The sequence below is a fragment of the Juglans microcarpa x Juglans regia genome, chromosome 2D, assembly GCF_004785595.1.
Source record: "Juglans microcarpa x Juglans regia isolate MS1-56 chromosome 2D, Jm3101_v1.0, whole genome shotgun sequence".
In the NCBI taxonomy this organism is placed as follows: Eukaryota; Viridiplantae; Streptophyta; class Magnoliopsida; order Fagales; family Juglandaceae; genus Juglans; species Juglans microcarpa x Juglans regia.
The window spans coordinates 17470514-17489228 of NC_054596.1; the positions used below are offsets into that span (position 1 = coordinate 17470514).

General features: G+C 35.6%; 1 protein-coding gene across 1 annotated transcript; it reads right to left on the reverse strand.

Annotated features, from left to right (window-relative positions):
• Positions 1-9675: 9675 nt before the first annotated feature.
• LOC121249312 lies at positions 9676-10356 on the reverse strand. The gene has a single exon (XM_041148021.1). The coding sequence runs from the start codon at positions 10354-10356 to the stop codon at positions 9676-9678; it is 681 nt and encodes a 226-aa protein (XP_041003955.1).
• Positions 10357-18715: the final 8359 nt, after the last annotated feature.

Consider the following 18715-nt stretch of genomic DNA (forward strand, 5'->3'; position numbering starts at 1 on the left):
ACTAAATCAAGACAATACAACCTTGTATTATTCCAACCAGTAATATAGATCCAAGAAACAAGCAACAAGGAATGAATAAAATGGCACGAGACTCAAGGAATTTATATGAGGGAAAGAGTAATTATAAAATAAGATACCAACTACAAAGATGTATTCAGCTCCTTTGATGATAAAAGTCAATCAACAAATATCTTTCTCTCATTGTTGTAACTATGTAGCAAGGTTTGAATATGCTACCTTTTTCTTTTTTTCTTCTTCTTCACTTTTTTTTTTTTTTGAAATTTTCTTTTCTTTTCTTTTCTTTTCTTTTCCTTTCTTTTCATTTCTTTTCCTTTCTTTGCTTTTCTTTTCATTTCCTTTCTTTTCTTTTCTTTTATTTTCTTCTCTCTAATTAAATCACAAACAGCAATACTCAATTGTGAAAATCAAGTAACTGAATTCAAGCGCACAAGAATTGACAATGAAATATAAGAGAATCAATGGAACGACACTCTAAGAAATTGACAAACTTAGAGATGCAGGAAACCCTAGAATTTTGAAATCCTAGGTGATGCAAATTTCAGCCAAACCTGCCTACTTTTTGTTTTTGCAATTTTTTTTTTTTTTTACAACCCTAGAACAATGTAGCCCTAGAATTAAATTTAAGGATACAAAAAATTAAAAGATAGAATCAGACCTGATTGGAAATCTTGCTCTGAATACCAAATGATATAAACCCGTGGGAATGAAATCCTTTGAACCCACAATCAATTTGAAAACTCCTCAAGAAAGCCAAATTCAAGTCAATGGATGGAAAATCTAGACCCGATGAGAACTCGTCTTAAGAACCTAGATTATATCAAAATCTAGACCCGTTGAAGAACCCGTCTCAAGAACCTAGATTACAAAGGAGGAACGCCACAAAGGTTGTGATTTACCTTTGATAAGTTCAAGAGTTCAATCAAGAACAAAAGGAGAAAACTCAACTCACAAATAACATTCAATATTGTCTACCCTTTAAATGAGGCTACAAGGAGTATTTAAACTAAACATAATTAAAACCCTAGCCAAAATAAAGCCCATTTTTACCCGAAATGCCCTGATGAACAGTGTCTCGCTACAGTACCCGCGACTACAATATGGCTACAGTAACGCTACAGTACCTCTTGAAACACTAATTCCTAAAAAGTAACTTTCCAAATAAGCCCTTGGCCAAAATACAAGGCCTTCTTGAAAACTCTAGTTCATTAAAAATAAGATGTGTGGGCCAGGCATCTTCAAGCCCACTTATTCTAAACTAATAAAATAAATCATTTAATCAAATTGGAAGTCTCCAATAACAATAGGCCCTATCTCTAAGTCATGTCTTCCACAGCTTGAATCAAGTGGATCAAAGCTGGTTCTCCTTCTTTCAAGCTCATCTTAAGTGTTGGGATCTTGCTAGCTTCATCTCAAGTGGATTGCACCAATTCGTGCATTGCTTCCTTGATCTTCTTGGCTCTTGATCTTGTAATTGGCCCATCTGGAATTTGCAATTGATCTTTAAGGCTAGGCCAACCTTGGTTCCCATCACGTGGTATGTGATATTATTTTAAAAATTTGTTGGAATGTGTTAAGTTGATGTTTATTGCTTGATTACATCATTCCCCCATGGTTGCTACTTATCATTATTATTTGTTATGTTAGGACATCCCAACAACTGCTCCAAACCTTTCAAATTACATGCACGTTTGGCATGGATCAGTGCCTGCATGGTCACCTACCTTTATGCCATATCCAGATGGCAACCAATATCTAATCAACATTCTGGTAGTGATGCAACTTTGTTAGTATTATTTTTAATAAATATGCTTTTTCAGAAGGTTTAATTGCTTTAATTTTTGTCATTTATGCAGAATGCTGGTCACAAATTTCAATATGGGATGGGACCTCTCATTCCTCTCATCACTACAAACTCCACAACGAGTTTAAGAGTTCGTATAAAGGATCCACCCAATTGTAAGGAAACTGAAGCAACATATACATCCTTTAGACTTGATGAGGAGAGTACAGAGGATGCACCGGATTCACGGGATACCAAGGATAGCAGTAACGGGACACCTGAGTGTGTCCAAATGGATGGTGGTGATATGATTGAGAAGCCAAAGTCGTGGATGGAATTTAATTCTTTTGAAGAGTTATTGAGCTATTATAAGCAATATGGTAAGAAATGCGAGTTTTGAGTAATGAAAAAAAGGAGTGAAAATGCCGAATATGAGACTGTTAGATATGTCATCCTTGCTTGTGCCTGTGGTGGGAAGGCTTGGAATGAAACGTTGAATGTCGCCAAACCACGTCTGACAGGAAAGAGGGGATGTAAGGCAAAGATTAATGCCATAAAAGTTGAGGGAAATGTGCGGTTGACAACATGTCATAATATCCATAATCATGGTCTCAGTCCATAGAAATCCCGCTTCTTTTGTTATAATAGAGAAGTTAGCGAGACAGTAAAAAAAGTTATAGATACAAATAATTTGGTTGACATTCAAATGAATAAGAGTTTTGGCAGTCTTGTTGTTGGCGCGAGCGGATTCGAGAACCTTCCGTTTTTGAAAAAAGATTGTCATAATTATATGGATAAGGCAAGACATCTACAACTTGGGAAAGGTGGCGTTGTAGCGCTTCAAGAGTATTTTTTAAGGATGCAGTACAAAAACTCTAGGTTCTTTGCATTGACGGACTTAGATGATGATGGGGGTTAAAGAATGTCTTCTGGAAAGACTCCCGTAGTAGGGCAGCATATCAGTATTTCGGTGATGTGGTCACATTCGACACCACAAATCTGACGAATACATATGGTATGCCATTCGCACAATTTGTTGGTGTAAACTACCACGGCCAGTCAATTTTGTTGGGAGCAGGATTGATATTCAGTGAGGATACAGAGACATTTGTGTGGTTATTCCAGACATGATTGAAATGTATGGATGGTATAGCTCCGAGAGCTATAATCACAAATCAAGACAGAGCGATGAAAAATGCGATTGCCATTGTATTTCCAGAAAGCCGACATCGATTTTGTTTGTGGCATATACTGAAAAAAGTCTCCGAAAAGCTTAGCTCCCATAGTTTGTACAAAAGTGGCATGAAAATTGATTTGATGAAATGTGTGTATGACACCCAAACTGTTGAAGGGTTTGCAAAATGTTGGGAGCAACTAATCACCACATACAACTTGCATGAAAATGTCTAGCTACAAAGTTTATATAATGAGCATGATCGTTGGGTACCAACATTCTTGAGGGACTTATTTTGGGCTGGAATGAGTACTATGCAGCAGAGCGAGAGCATGAATGCATTTTTTGACTGGTATGTTCATGCTAAGACAAATTTGAAAGAATTTGTCGACCAATTTGACAACATATTGAAAAGAAAATTGAGAATGAAACTACCGCGAACTTTCACTCATTTAGTGTCTCAATTCCTTGTATATCTAGATCCCTAATTGAGAAAAGATTTCAAGATCTGTACACAAATGCTAAATTCAAGGAAGTTCAATAACAAATTGCCGGCATTTTTGACATGGATCCAAAGTTATTTAAGCATGATGGTATAATAAAGACCTATAATGTAGAGGATGAAGTTCATGTGGAAGAGTTCACTAAGCCGATTACACATTATGTGGACTTTAGTGAGGAAAATACAACTGCAAAGTGTTCATGTGAGTTGTTTTAGATGAGAGAGATATTGTGTAGGCACCTTTCGGCAGTATTCAAATGTAACGGGATTAAATCTGTGCCAGATACATACATTTTAGATCAATGAAGGAAGGACATCAAAAGGTGGTATATCTTAATCCATAGTAGCTATGACACAGGGGATCAGCGGGCAGATGCTAATAGATATTCAAGTCTGTTGAATATTTGTTATCAGATGATTACTCATGCTGCAGGTTTGAGTTAGCCTACTAAGGATGCAACTACAAAATTGTATGCAATAATTGACTTATATTGTGCCAACCAAGAACCCCCATCAATAATCCTAACGGGTACGAATGTTGGTTGTACGACTACTGATACAACTACAGTTGGTAGTTCAAAGCAACTACTCAGTCCGAACGTTGTGAGAGGGAAAGACAGACACCCATCTCTGAGGAAAGCATCGAGGATGGAGAAAGACATGCTGAATATTAAAGCAAAGACGAAGAGAGCACCAGTGAAGGGGAAACACAAACAGGTACATATTTTAAATATTATTTACCATTTAATGCAAATACGAAAAAAAATGCTAAAGGATATTTGTGACTTGTTCATTAGCGAGATGGAGGAGATACAACAGTCGTGGACACTAGCAAGAAGTTATTTGGCCCTTCGGAGATGGATTCTCCCAATGTTGAACAAGTCTAGGCCCGAGAAACGGTGACTGGTAGTCAAGAAAATGTAAGCAGATCTCTTGTGTTGTCGATATTTTAATAGTATTATCCACAATGCAATAACAGTTGGTGTTTACTATTTACAGATGCAATTTAGGCTAGATGGATCACAATTGGGAGAATTTGGGTTGAGCGAATCACAACCGATGCAATAATTTGATACATTGAGTATGTTATTAATAATACTAACATTTAATGTTGTTACAATTGATATTTTCAGTTGTCATTTTGGGAACTGAGATGATCTATGTTGTATGTTTTGTAGGGCAGAGTAGACTTGTTGGTATTTGAGTATTGGAAGCCAATTATTGCTATTTGTTAATTAGGAGGAAATTTGTTGGTATTTGTTAATTGGGAAACCATTTGTTGATATATGTGTGTTGGGAGGACATTTGTTGGTATTTGTGTATTGGGAGGACATTTGCTGATATTTGGCTTTAGAGTTGTTGATGTTTGTGTAGTGGCAAGTGTAGTGTTGGCCAAAATTTACTTTTAGTCAGCAAGTTTGTTCATGTAATTTAATAAATTTATGCCGAGTTTGTGGGTGTAATGATTTCTGTGAAACTATATTTTGTGTAATACAGTTTCGTAGTTGGCATTTTGTATCATCACTTTTATGTACAAATACAAACTTCTTCTCAATGCTCAATATCCATACGGGACTGTTTTACAAACCTGCTCATACATTAACCTCCTCATACAAACATGCTCATAATGTTAGTATTTGCTCATACATTACAAACTATAGATAACAGTTGACCAAACTACTCAAACATATACATTACAAACTGCTTTACAAACTACTCATAACATTTTTATTACAAACTGCTTCTTAACAAAAAATATCTATACAAACTGTACATAACAGTTTTACAAACATACATTTACCTGCTTATACAAACTGCTTGACAAACTGCTCAAACTGTTCTATTTTACAAACTGCTTCTCAACAAGCAATATACATACAATATCAAAATTGTTTTATAACCTGTCCAATACAAACTGTATATAACAGTTTTACAAACTGCTTAATATCCATAAAATATCAAAAAAAATATTACAAACTGCTTCTCAACAAACAATATCCATACAACATTAAAACTGTTTTACAACTTGTCCAATACAAACTGAACATAATAGTTTTGTAAACTGCTCAAATACATCACTGTTTTACAAACTGCCTCTCAACAAACAAAATTCATACAACATCAAAAGTGTTTTACAACTTGTCGAATACAAACTGTACAAAACAGTTTTACAAACTGCTCAAATACATCACTGTTTTACAAACTGCCTCTCAACAAACAAAATCCATACAACCTCAAAATTGTTTTACAACTTGTCTAATAGAAACTGTACATAACAATTTTACAAGCTGCTCAAATACATCACTGTATTACAAACTGCCTCTCAACAAACAAAATCCATACAACATCAAAATTGTTTTACAACCTGTCTAGTACAAACTGTACATAACATTTTTACAAACTGCTAAAAAAATCACTAGTTTACAAACTGCCTCTCAAAAAAAAATCCATACAAATTGCTCATACATTAACCTAACCATATTGTTTACAAAATACATTACATCATTGTTTTACAGCTTTACAAACTGTACATTTTGGCAGTTTTACAATCTGCACAATATCCATACATCAACTATATCAACTACATAGCCCAATACAAAACCAAAATTCCAATACAATTTTCGAAACTACTAACACTATCCAGGAATTACTTAGACACTACCAAGCAACAACCAACATGCAACTAGAAATGCAAAAGTCTAATACAACCAAAGTAGTCTACGTGAATGCCTTATTTCAGCTTCTTGTTCCCGAAGCACTAACTCCTTCTTCATAACCTCAATCTCCCTCTTGTGGACATCGTTGAGTATCTTCTCGAGCTATTTCTCCTTCCTTAGCAGCTCATTGGTTCTTTCTCGAAGTTGGAGCTCATTCTCTTCATTACTATCTGCCCATTTGAAAAACCTGCAGTATGGTAATCCCTGAAAATTAAAAAGATATATAACAAATGTTAGATGTTTTAATATTAATCATTACATGAATAAAATTAAAACATATACAAATTATGTAGTTATCTTAGTGTTGTACTTTGGACAGCCTAAGAAGAGTCGTCCTAGATTCTTTGCAGTACAAGCCAATCTCAGTGCGGTTGGCTCCTCACAAAAACAGAATGGTATACCCAAAGCACACTTACCAAAGGAAGAAGAAGATATTGATGATGACATCCTCGTATGGCAGTAATTTCAATAGTATAGAAAATTCAACCCCTAGAATGAATTCCTTGAATTATTCATATACCAGTTTCTCACACACAGTTCTTTCAATTTCAAAGAAAAAGACAAGAGAAAAGAGAAAAGAAATAGAAAATGTTAGATGAAAACAATATTAATGTAGTAGGTACATAAATCTCTCTACTTAGTTGGGATCCGAGAAAATTCATCATTCCCCTTTGCCCATCTAACCAGATTTTATGGGTCCTTGTCCATTTAATGTGGAAGTAAACATCCCATCCCAATAACAGTAACGATTTAACATTTTAATATGGAAGCAAGCATCCCATCCCAATAACAGTAACAGTTTAACATTTTAATGTAGAAGCAAGCATCCCAATAACAGTAACAGTTTAACATTTTAATGGGGAAGCAAGCATCTCATCCCAATAACAGTAACAGTTTAACGCTTTAATGTGGAAGTAAGCATCCCAATAACAGTAACAATAATGGTTTAACATTTTAATAAGTAAGCATCCCAATAACGGTAACAGTTTAACATTTTAATGTGGAAGTAAACATCCCAATAACAATAACAGTTTAACATTTTAATGTGGAAGTAAGCATCACATCCCAATAACAGTAACAATTTAACATTTTAATGTGGAAATAAGCATCCCGATAACAGTAGCAGTTTAATTATTTAATATGGAAGTAAACATCCCAATAATAGTAGCAGTTTAACATTTTAATGTGGAAGTAAACATCCTAATAACAGTAACACTTTAACATTTTAATGCAAACATCCCATTGACATTTCCAATAACAGTAGTAGTTTAATTATTTAATGTGGAAGTATACATCCCAATAACAGTAGCAGTTTAATATTTTAATGTGGAAGTAAACATCCCAATAACAGTAACATTTTAACATTTTAATACAACATCCCACTAACATTTTACAGTAACAGTTTAACAAAATAAAATTTGCTAAAACACCCTACTTAAATTTTATTTTATGCATTCCATAGAGATGCTACTACCCTCATACATGAGTGGAATTTATAAATTGGCAACTTAACAACGATGATATGGTATGTGATTTGAATAATTACATGACTAAATAGTTCATGCAAGAATTATACATTATAGACAATGTATTACATGACTAAATGTACAATGTATAATAAAGAATTATTGAATTCCAAATATTTGGAAAGTTAAACCAAAGCATTGAAAAAGAAGAAAACTAACGACATTTTTGCAATGAGAATACGTTGAAACTTGGCCCAATTGATGATTACATAAAATTTTTTGGGCTTAGGGTTAGGGTTAGGGTTTCAGGGCTTGATAACCAAACAAATTTAGGGTTAGGGTTTCGGAGTTTTGTGGGAAAGGGATTTCAGATTTGGGTTTGTGGGAAGGAAGGTTCGTGGAAAAGACGAAGAGAAGACAGAGAAGATGAAGAGGATGTGGCTCTGTGGCTTCGTGGAGAAGATGAAGAGAAGACGAAGACAGTGACTTCGTAAAAATGTTGGTTCGTGGGTACGAGGGTTTGTGGAGACCACGAAGACTGACTGTGGAGAAGACGAAGACTGCAAAACACAGTGACTTCACAAAATCGTTGCTTCATGGGTACGAGGGTTTGTGTGGTTCGTGGGCACGAGGGCTTGTGGGTACGAGGGTTTGTGGAGACCACGAAGACTGACTGCGGAGAAGACGAAGACTGGGCTGCGGTGGCTTGGCGGCCAGTTTGTGGAGGACAATGGGGCTTCGTGGAGTAGAAGAGGAAGAAGAAGACAGAGTGAAGGGTAAGTTTTCGTGGGGATGGGCGAAATGGGAAAGGAGGCCAACCGATCCATTCTGTCTTCGAGAGAAAGGAGCCTAAACGATGACGTTTAGACTATGAGATTGTGAGATCCCTTCTGTCTTCGAGCAAGTAGCAAATGATGATGTTCCACTAATTGTCACGTCGGACACGATGCCTCGAGGGTTCCCCTACGCGGTTGCGAGTAGCATTTTTGAAATTGAAATCATACTATTTATTGCCTTTGATTTGTTATATTTTGAAAACGTACATTTCATCATTAACTTCATAAAAAACGACTGATCCTTCAATATATGTGATAAGATCATTTGATTAAACAACCAGTTTTATATAATATTATAAATAAATATATATATATATATATATATTATACATGTAAACCCCTCTCAAATACTTTTTATTCAGAGAACCGAAATATTTACAGGAGTGGGTCCCAAATTTTTTAAAAGGATTAAGTTCAATTAATAATCTGAAATATATATTTTAACCGGTGATAATGAAATAATCAATTCAGGTATTTTGAGAGTTATGATATTAATTTTTGACATGTTGGGACGACTTTAAAATAAATAAATTTTATTTTTGTTTTGTGTGAAGAATTGAGAATATAAATTTGAAGGAAAATGATTCATACACAATATTTTTCACAACACTTTACTCAACTATGTTTTAAATGAGGGGTATTTTTGTAAAATATTTTATAAAAGTAACATTATTTCACAAAAAAAGGCTCATCTTATAACATTGTTGTGAAATATATTGTGAAAATGTGTTATATATATATATATATATCATTACTCAAATTTTAATGACTAAAACTATAAAATGAATTCTCAGCTAACCTATATATATTTTTAGTGGGTCAATTAATATTAATAATTATTTTATAATTTTAAATCTTACATATTATATATTAAAAATTAGTGTGGATGCAATTGCACCCACTTGGAACAGAGTGGTTCCAACATTAACATGATGAAGATCAAAGAAGTATGGGCTAAGTATGTAAAGGAGTGTCCCACCATCGGTTGGATCAAATCTCGAGAAAAGCCCCTCAGTGGCATGGGAGAGGGTCTCAGCTTGGAGTGTCTATGCCTATTTTTACGAAAGCCTTCCAAAATAATATGTCTGTTGAGCTCTCATTGTCAATGAGGATGCGCCTGGTAGTGTAATTAGCAACTAAAAGGATTACTACTAGCGTATCATCATGAGGGTACAATACTCATTCACAATCTTCTTCCCCAAAAGAGATAGTTACTGAGATGTCAAGTTTTCGGTGCTTGGGCAACCTGCATGCTACATAAGTTTCTTCGTATCTTGCCCTTCGGGCGTGTGCCCTCCTGCTAGACGAGGATGTGTCACCCCCAGCGAATCCACTTGCTATTGTCCTGATTTTGCCTAGAGAGACCCTGTCCCTATCGTTATTCTGAGGCACCCTGTCCCTATTATTATTACGGGCGTCTTCCCTCGATGGACGCCACCTATCCGAGTTACTACTTCTACGGGAGTCGTGTCCTCTCTCAAATCGCCGTTTGGGCTTTGCTCGCTCTGTGACCATTTGCTCAAGCTCTCCAGTGCTCGCCAGTTCGGTGACTCTCTTCTTCATGGTCGTGCAGTCCTCTGTCCAGTGTGAGCTCGTTTGATGATATTTGCTATAGCGCCTGCAGGTTTTGGGTTGGCGATATTCTCTTTCTGACTCTTCCTTTTCTTGCACATTCAAATTATTGTGGATGAGTAGGGTATTATACTCTTGTCGCCTTTCGTGCCTCCTGTCTTGGTGGTTCAGTGCAGCTTTCTTGTCTCCCGAACTGCTTTTGCGTTCCACCCTCGGCTCCCATTTCCTTGGTTCTACAAGAGCTTGTAATGTATCTTCGGCGTTGACGAAATCATCCACCTTATCCATGAACTATCTCAGGGTAAATGAGGTCTTTTTAGCCAACTCAGCCATGAACGAGCTACGTGGCCAGATCTCGCCTAGTAGGGAAGCTAGAGTAATCTTCTCGTCTTGATCATTTGTCGTCAATCTTTCTTTATTAAAGCAGGTGAGGTATGTCTTTAGGCTTTCCTCTTCCCTCTGTTTGATGGTCAAGAGGTACGCTGCTAGGCACCTACTCCTCCTATTGGGCATAAATTGTGTTAAGAATTGTCTATCTAGCTCTTTAAAGCTATCGATCGATCCTGGTTGATGTATTCCAAACCATCCTCTTGCCATTCCCCTCAGAGTTTGGAAAAAAGATTGGCAGGTGATTTCTTTTGAAAAATCGTGGAGTGTGATATGCGCCTTGAAGTTCTCAAAGTGATCTACTAGGTCCTTGGACCCATCATACATCTTTATCTGTGTCACTTTAAACTTCAGCGGGAGCGGCACGACCATTACTTCCGTGCTATAAGGCAAATCCATGCGACTCAACAGTTGTTCCAGCGAGGAAGATTCTCTCATCTTCTTCGTCATCTCCTCGTACTTGCGAGCGAGAGTACGTAACTCGTTATGCAGCTTCTTCTTTTCCACATCCTCCACGTTCACTCCCTCATTACTATGCGCTTCTCCTTCTCCATGTTTATATGACCGGGCATGGTAGCATCATCGTGCTCAATGTTGCGGCGCTTTAGTTCCTTGTTCTCTTTTCTTAAGCTTTCCATGGCTGTAGTCCATGGCGTCTAACTCCATCTTCAGCTTTTCAACTACTGCTAATCGTGTTTCCATGTCTGCAGGTGTTGCTTCTGGTTCACGAGTTGTTTGAGAACGTGTCATGAACGGCATGAGGGAACCATGTTGCAGTCCAATGAAAAATTGAAATAACAAATTACAGAATCCCACATACAGCGCCACTGTAATGGCCGTGTCCCACCACCGGTCGTGATCGTTAACTTACAAATCGTTACGTGGGCAGCGCAGTGTACCTATGACACCTCCGATGCTTAAGTCAGTAATAAGTGAGGGATAATAATTCAATAATGCTCAATCAGATGATTCAAATGTTACCTGTTGCCCCTATATATAGGCATAGAGAATATTAGATGAGTGCTATAAACTGATTAAACTTACATAATGCTTAACCATTTGAAGGCTTATCCCTGATGTATCAGAATTATTTAATCACCACGTTATCCATATTCATAATGTGAGGGTTTATCCCTACTAATAATTAAGGTGGCTAGAGTTTGTTTTAAACTGCACGACTCATTTGAATAGTTATTATTTATGGATGATGGGCCTTGGCCCATAACTTGGGTCAGACGAATATCAACTCCTCCAAAGTATATACAATATATAAAGAGTAGTTGAAAATTAGTACATCAATAACAGGACCAAGAGAAATTAATGGATTCTATAAAGTCAGTCAAATACATCCAAAAAAAAAAAAAAAAAATCAGAGTCAAACAGGTTCATAGCCACATATATATAGGTGAGATCGAGAAATAGGAATAACGTAGGCCATTGATTCCATCAAACGGGCCGCCATCGTGGCGCCCTCCAAAGGATAGAAAAACAAACTAGTCAAATTGTCATACGAAGATAGATATGCACATAAAAGTTTGCTGCATCCTGGTCCGGTTTCTTTTGCTTTGCTCCCCATTTAGGCAGCGAATGACGTGTGAGGCCAAAAGGTAAGCCGCATGGGCGCATGAGATCCTCGCGAGAGAGGCAATTCCCCAGGCCTAAGGGTTTCTAGGTTTCTATAAAAAGTGTGTTCGTATATATATATAATACATCCTTTCGAGAAGAAAAAAGGTCCGATCGACGACCCACCTCTTAATTTGATATGAGCAATCCCTATTCCTCTCTCTCTCTCTCTCTCTCTCTCTCTCTCTCTGTGTCTAGGCCAGAGAGGTACGCAGCCTGAGCATTTCAGAGCTGTTTTTGGGATAAGATGATCATCGCGAAGCAAAGGTTCAGGTCCAGAGATGGAAAGGTGTTCAATATTGAAACGAAGGTATTGACGTGGCTCAATTTGAAGAGATGGCTAAAATTAGAGAAATTAGCCATGCGATTCGGATTGAGCCGCGTCAATATCTCCTTTTGCACCCTTCTCCATCCTTCGATCTACCTGCAACATAATTCCTTTTCTTGGTAAGCGATTCGTTCTCTCTCTTCTCTAATTTTCATTCTTCGATCATCATCTCTGTCCAATATATATACATGATATCTTATTCAGTTCCTTTTTTCTCTGTGTCATAAGCATGTAAGTGCAGTACTAGTACTTTTTGTTGTTGTTGTACATCTTTCGTTTCCATTTTTGTTATGGTGAATAGCCATATATATCAAGATTTCCATATGCATGCATCATCTATAGGCATAAACTTGCAGATAGGAGTGCCTCGGATCTCTATGAAAAACTCTAAGCCAACAATGCATGTATACATAGATCCTGCCCCAAATTTACATGTCCGGCCAAAATGAAAAAGCTTAATTATCAATATATATGGGAAACCATGATCAATCGGAGAAGCTAGCTAGCTTGCGCAGCCTGCAGGTTTCAAACCTGAAAACCCCTGCAAGCTAGGGATTTGAAGCCTTCTCAAGATCGAATAATATTGGTCCCGGCCGGGTTTCGATCATCCTACGTACGTACCCAACAGTGCATCATCGTCACCAATAAATTGCATCTTATTATATATAGATGCACCCACAATTAATTAAGAATTACGTGGTTAATTCCAGCTTTAATTTATTACGGTTTAAACTGGAGATCAGATAGAAACTAGATCTAGAGTGAGAGGTAGGGGCCGGTGGGTATACCGTATACGTAGGGTCGTAGCTAGGGGGCAGGGGGAGAGAGGCAGAGATCATCAGGGCATTATTTTGGAATATTAGAAGAAATAATTAGTAGCCTCAGCCCGGCACTTCCCCAAAAAGGGAAAAAAAGAAGAAGTGAGAAAGCATGATATACAAAGAGTAGGTAAGAAGGGCGTATCAGGTCGGCCATAAGCTCTTCTCAGTTGCCCCTCATAACATTATTCTATTGTCCAAGATACAGACACATGAGATCAAATAGAACAAAAACAATAAACGAATAAAGAAAGAAAGAAAGAAAGAAGAAACTAGATGAAGAAAAGAACAGAGGTGTGCAGCTTTCATATATAATTGCACCAAAAAACCATTCATCATTAAGTTCAACACAAAACCCACTTTCAAAAGCGAATAATTCTGGTTTGAGAAGAAGTTGAGTACCGCATGATTGTTCAGAACTGGTTCTCTGACAACTTATATACATATTATATACTTGTGCATATTGATCATATGGCAATTTTAAATGATATTTTGCAGCTTTCATTAGCATGCATGCCCGAATGGACCCGCATGAGTTCATAGAAAGCATATATATATATATATGTGTATGTATGTATGTATGCATCAATTATATATATATATATATCATTGAATTAATAAATATAAAGTATATAATGGTATATATGCATAATAAATAGTTTATAGATAAAAGAACAGGAGAAACAAAAACGAGAATAATAAAAATGATAAGGATCTTGACGGCCAGGGCAAGGGACAGAGAGTTAATGAAAGGAATCGTGCACTGTCCACAGCTTCAGAAGTTAGCTAGCTGGGTGGACTGGAAACCATAACTGCGACGAGAATATTGGGGGCCTACTAACGTTTGCTTTCAGTTGGGGTTGCATTAAATCCTATGTAGCAACCTCGTGATGTTCTTCCAACCCAGTCCCTTGAACATTCGCTAAAAAACAATTTACATTACTAGGGTTTTCAGGACTACGAACATTTTATCAGTGTCGTACCGTCTTCATGTTGACCACAGACGTGCGCTATAATTTCTGTGTGCGTGTGTGTGTGTGAGAGAGAGAGAGAGAGACAGAGAGATATGTTTTATGTGCCACTTTTATATCAAAGGGAGATGGCCCCAAGTTATACGATCGATCGAGTACGTGGTACCGTTTCAGAACTGTTTCTTCTTCTTCGTCGTCGTAGTAAAAGCTTAAAGTATTTGTTTATTCGTTTTATAACAGTTACAATTATGAGGAGTAAATGAATTTTTACTGTTAATGATTTGATTTGATATTATATTAATTTGAGTTTTATAATTATCAAATCAAATAGTTTTCATTATTTTATCTAATCTCAATATAATTTTTCTCTTTTCTCCGTCTTTTTTATATTATATTTTATTTTCTATCATTTAAGTAGAGTAAATTTTTGTCAAACACCTCCAGCTTGTTAATTAGTTCATGTTTATATATATATATATATATATATATATATATATGTTGCTTAAGATTGATTTAAATTTTACCAACTAATTTTTCCTTTTTGGAAATAGTTGTTCTTGTTATATATGAATCATGAGTAGGGGTATAAATTTAAACTGAAAAACCGGTCCGGACCGGACCAGTTAGTCCGGTTTTGAACCGGTCTGGTCCGGAACCGGTTCCTATATTATGAAAACTGGCCGAATCCGGTCCTGTTTCGGTTTTGTAATTTCTGGGACCGGATCGGTTGAAAAAAATATATATATAAAAATTAATTTTATATATTATACAAAATATTTATATATAAGTTTTATATATAATATATAATTATATATTAAATTTTTTTGTATATAATGATATTTCATATTATAATTTATAAATTATAATATAAAATGTTAATTTTAAATATGAACATTTGTAATTTGTTTGATCATATATTATTACTATAGTTATATATAAGATAATGTTATTATAATTTATAAAATAAAAGTTTAATCTTAAAGATAAAAATTTAATTGATCATATGCTTTAAACATAATATATATATTAAATTATTAATAACATTTTATCATAAGAAATAACACTTTATTATATATTTTTTACATTTAAAAAAAACCAAAAAATCGGACCAAACAGGACTGAAAATCGATAAAATCAGAGGTATTGATTTATGAGGATAACTGGAGTGTAATCAGTTTTAAAAAATATAAAATCGATACATATCGATTTGATCTTAAATTTTATCTAAAATCAAACCGAAGTGAGTCGATTACATCCCTATTCATGAGTGAGAAATAGATCTGATCTCTTCATTAATTCTTAGTCCATTAACTTTAATATAGGAAATAAGGAAACTGGAAACATGTGACAGTCCCGTGGATAATTTTCTGTTGCTAAAATTAATTTATTATTATTTAGATTACTTTTATATATATATAGCTGTCAATTCAAGCAGTGATGTCAAAGAAGCATCACGAGTTCGTAATCACCGTTATTACTATTTTTTGAAAATGACGTGGTTTTATATAAAAATTAAAAATTAAATATAATAGTGTTAGAATATTATTTTTTAATATTATTAAAAATATTAAATTATTTATTATATTTTATATAAAAATTTAAAAAAATTATAATAATAAAATGAAGTCAAATAAAATTACTTCTTTGTCCAAATCAACCTTAGAGAGACCTAGCTAGTTGTCTCTGTCCTATTTTGCTTTTCGTTTCTCATTTTTTTTTTTTTCTTTTTTTGTGGGAATTATCATGTACAGCAGCGAAGAGGGCAGAGTTGTTGTTGGGTACTTAGGGTTATCCGGGTGTTGACGAAGAATCATCTTCTCCTCTGTTGATTTGATTAAATCCCACTGTTTTCTGCCTTTTTGTCTTGGCTCTAGATAAAATCAAAATCAAGGGACCCACATATTAGATACGTTTTGATTTGGGAAAATTATGGGCATCTTTGATTTTGTTTGCATTTCTTTTTCTTTCCTTTTTAGAGTTTTTTAATTTGGTGTAACAGTGTCCAACTAAAACGTAGCATTTCTTCTCTGCTCTCCAAAAGCTGACTTTCCTAACAACCCTTTGGTTTCCATCATCTTGTTTGCTCCACCACCATCTCCCTACTTCTAAGTAATCTGGTAGATGCAACTGCTAGGGTTGTTTGTGTTTGGTTTGAACTTTCAAGGAAATGACGTCCATGCATTATCCGAATTAACTCTATCTTATCATACTGTATCGGGGACAAAGTTACACGGGCCCCGACCCATCTTTACTCCTATTTTCCTTTCTTTTTTTTCTTTGTTAGATACATAACACCCCATATCCAGAGGGTCATAGAGGTAGTTCCTGTCATTTAAAATCACATGCATCTCATGTTACTATATATTGATCAATATTACGTGTATAGATATAAATTCAAAAGGCTCTATAGTACATAAAACTCATTTGTTTAAACCAAATGTATACGTTCCTTTGTAAAGACATCAATGAACAACACCAACATAATTAAACAAAAACTCCAAAAAGTCTCAATAAAAGCATCAAACTCCCAAATACTAAATCAAAAGAAAGTTAACAAATTTTCTGAACAAAACTCCCTAATAATCTCCTATACCATTTGGCACTTATAACAATTTGTCGATCCACTTGTGCCTCAGAGGTACTTATCCTACTACATTCAATTAATCTCGTGCATGCTTTCTGTTTGAGTTCTTTAGCTAAAACATCAAAATCATCTTAAAAATATTAAAGGTAATTGTGTGAGTTATCAACAATTCAATAAATAGTAAACATATACTAGTGTGTAAATTTCTGTTTGAGTTCTTTAGCTAAAACATCAAAATCATCTGAAAAATATTAAAGGGAATTGTGTGAGTTGTCAACAACTCAATAAATAGTGAACATATACTAGTGTGTAAACATGAGCCAGTTATAAAATGTAGAACAAAACAGATTATCAAAATATCATAGTGACGACTTAGAAATATTTATTTACCATAATAAGATATATAGAAGTCTTTTGATATAAGCATAATTGAACAACGTCATAATAGAACAAGTCCCATGTTTAATCCCCATGGTAGGGTTGTGCTATCTCCGGTGGCCAAATCGGGAAGAAACAAAAGTAAAATCTCTCATTTTAAACTCGGCACACTAAATGTATATAGGAAAGACGACGTAGAAAACTACTGCTTCCAAAGTGGGTGTACTTAGAAATAGAGGTGTTAGTACTAACATAAATAATAGAGGCCACAATTTTACACCCATGATAAGGTTGGAACAGAAGCATAAACAAATGTCATACCATAAGGCTTTTTAGATGTAACATTATATCATAACAAAGTCCCAAACAATGGTATACAAAGCTGTTCAATTCTATGGCAGAAAACAGATCTAACACATGGTATTCCCATTTGCCTGAGTTATTAAATGCAGTCAAACAAATATAGGAGACACAACAAAAGAGCTAAGAGTCTTTACAGTAGGTGGTGGATAGCTTAGCACAACAATTGCAAATGGTTGCTACTAGTGTTGACATGTTGGTTTGTCAAGTTGGGAAAAAGAATGAAGAACATGCTCAAGGTTCTGTGACACGATTGAGCTACCCCCTTTTTGAAGATGCTGGTGGCATACAACAAAGGTGAGTTCATTTGGATTTTACCAAATTTGATGGGGAAGACTCAAATGGTTGGGTTTATCATGTCAATCAATTTTTTTGCTTTCATCAAACTAACCCTTACCATCGTATCTTGTTGGATTCATTTCACATGGAAAGAAAGGCGTTAACATGGTTTCAAAATTTGGAGGCTTTAGAAGGAATTACTAGTTGGGATAATTTTGTGAGAGCCTTACTTATACGTTTTGGCCTAATTGCTCATGATGATCCTATGGAAGTATTGAAAAAGTTGCGGCAAACTACCACCGTGGAACTTATAAATTTCATTTTGAGTTTCTTTGAAACCAACTTCGTGGTTTGACTGAGCCTTACAAGCTCAGTTGTTTTCTTGGAGGACTACAGTATGACAACTGCTATATGGTTCAAATGTTGCAGCCTTAGGCACTTTTAAGTGCATTTGGCATAGCAAAAATGCAAGAGGAGAATGTAGCTACCCTTAGGGGAGTTTCAAGGTTGGGTCATAGTTCTTCTAAGGCATCACTGACACTTCCAGTAGCTGAACCAAAGGCTATTGCACCGGTATAGAAACTCTTACCGACTCAAATGAAGGAACGACGCAACAAGGGATTGTGCTATAATTGTGATGACAAGTGGGCCCCAAGACATAAGTGTCATGCAAAAAAATTATCTATCATGGAGTGTGAAGATTCGAGTGATGAAGAAGAGGTCAAAGAAACCACTGTGGTGACTGAGGAGGGAGCATCCAGTCTAAAGTCATATACAGAAGTAGCCTAAGTGACACAACTTTGAGTTTTTGTTCATGCTATCAAGTTCCCCTAGCCTTCAGACAATGCGATTGTTAGGACGAATTCAATATGAGAGTTGGAGATTATATGTGGATTATAGAGCTCTTTATAAAGAGACT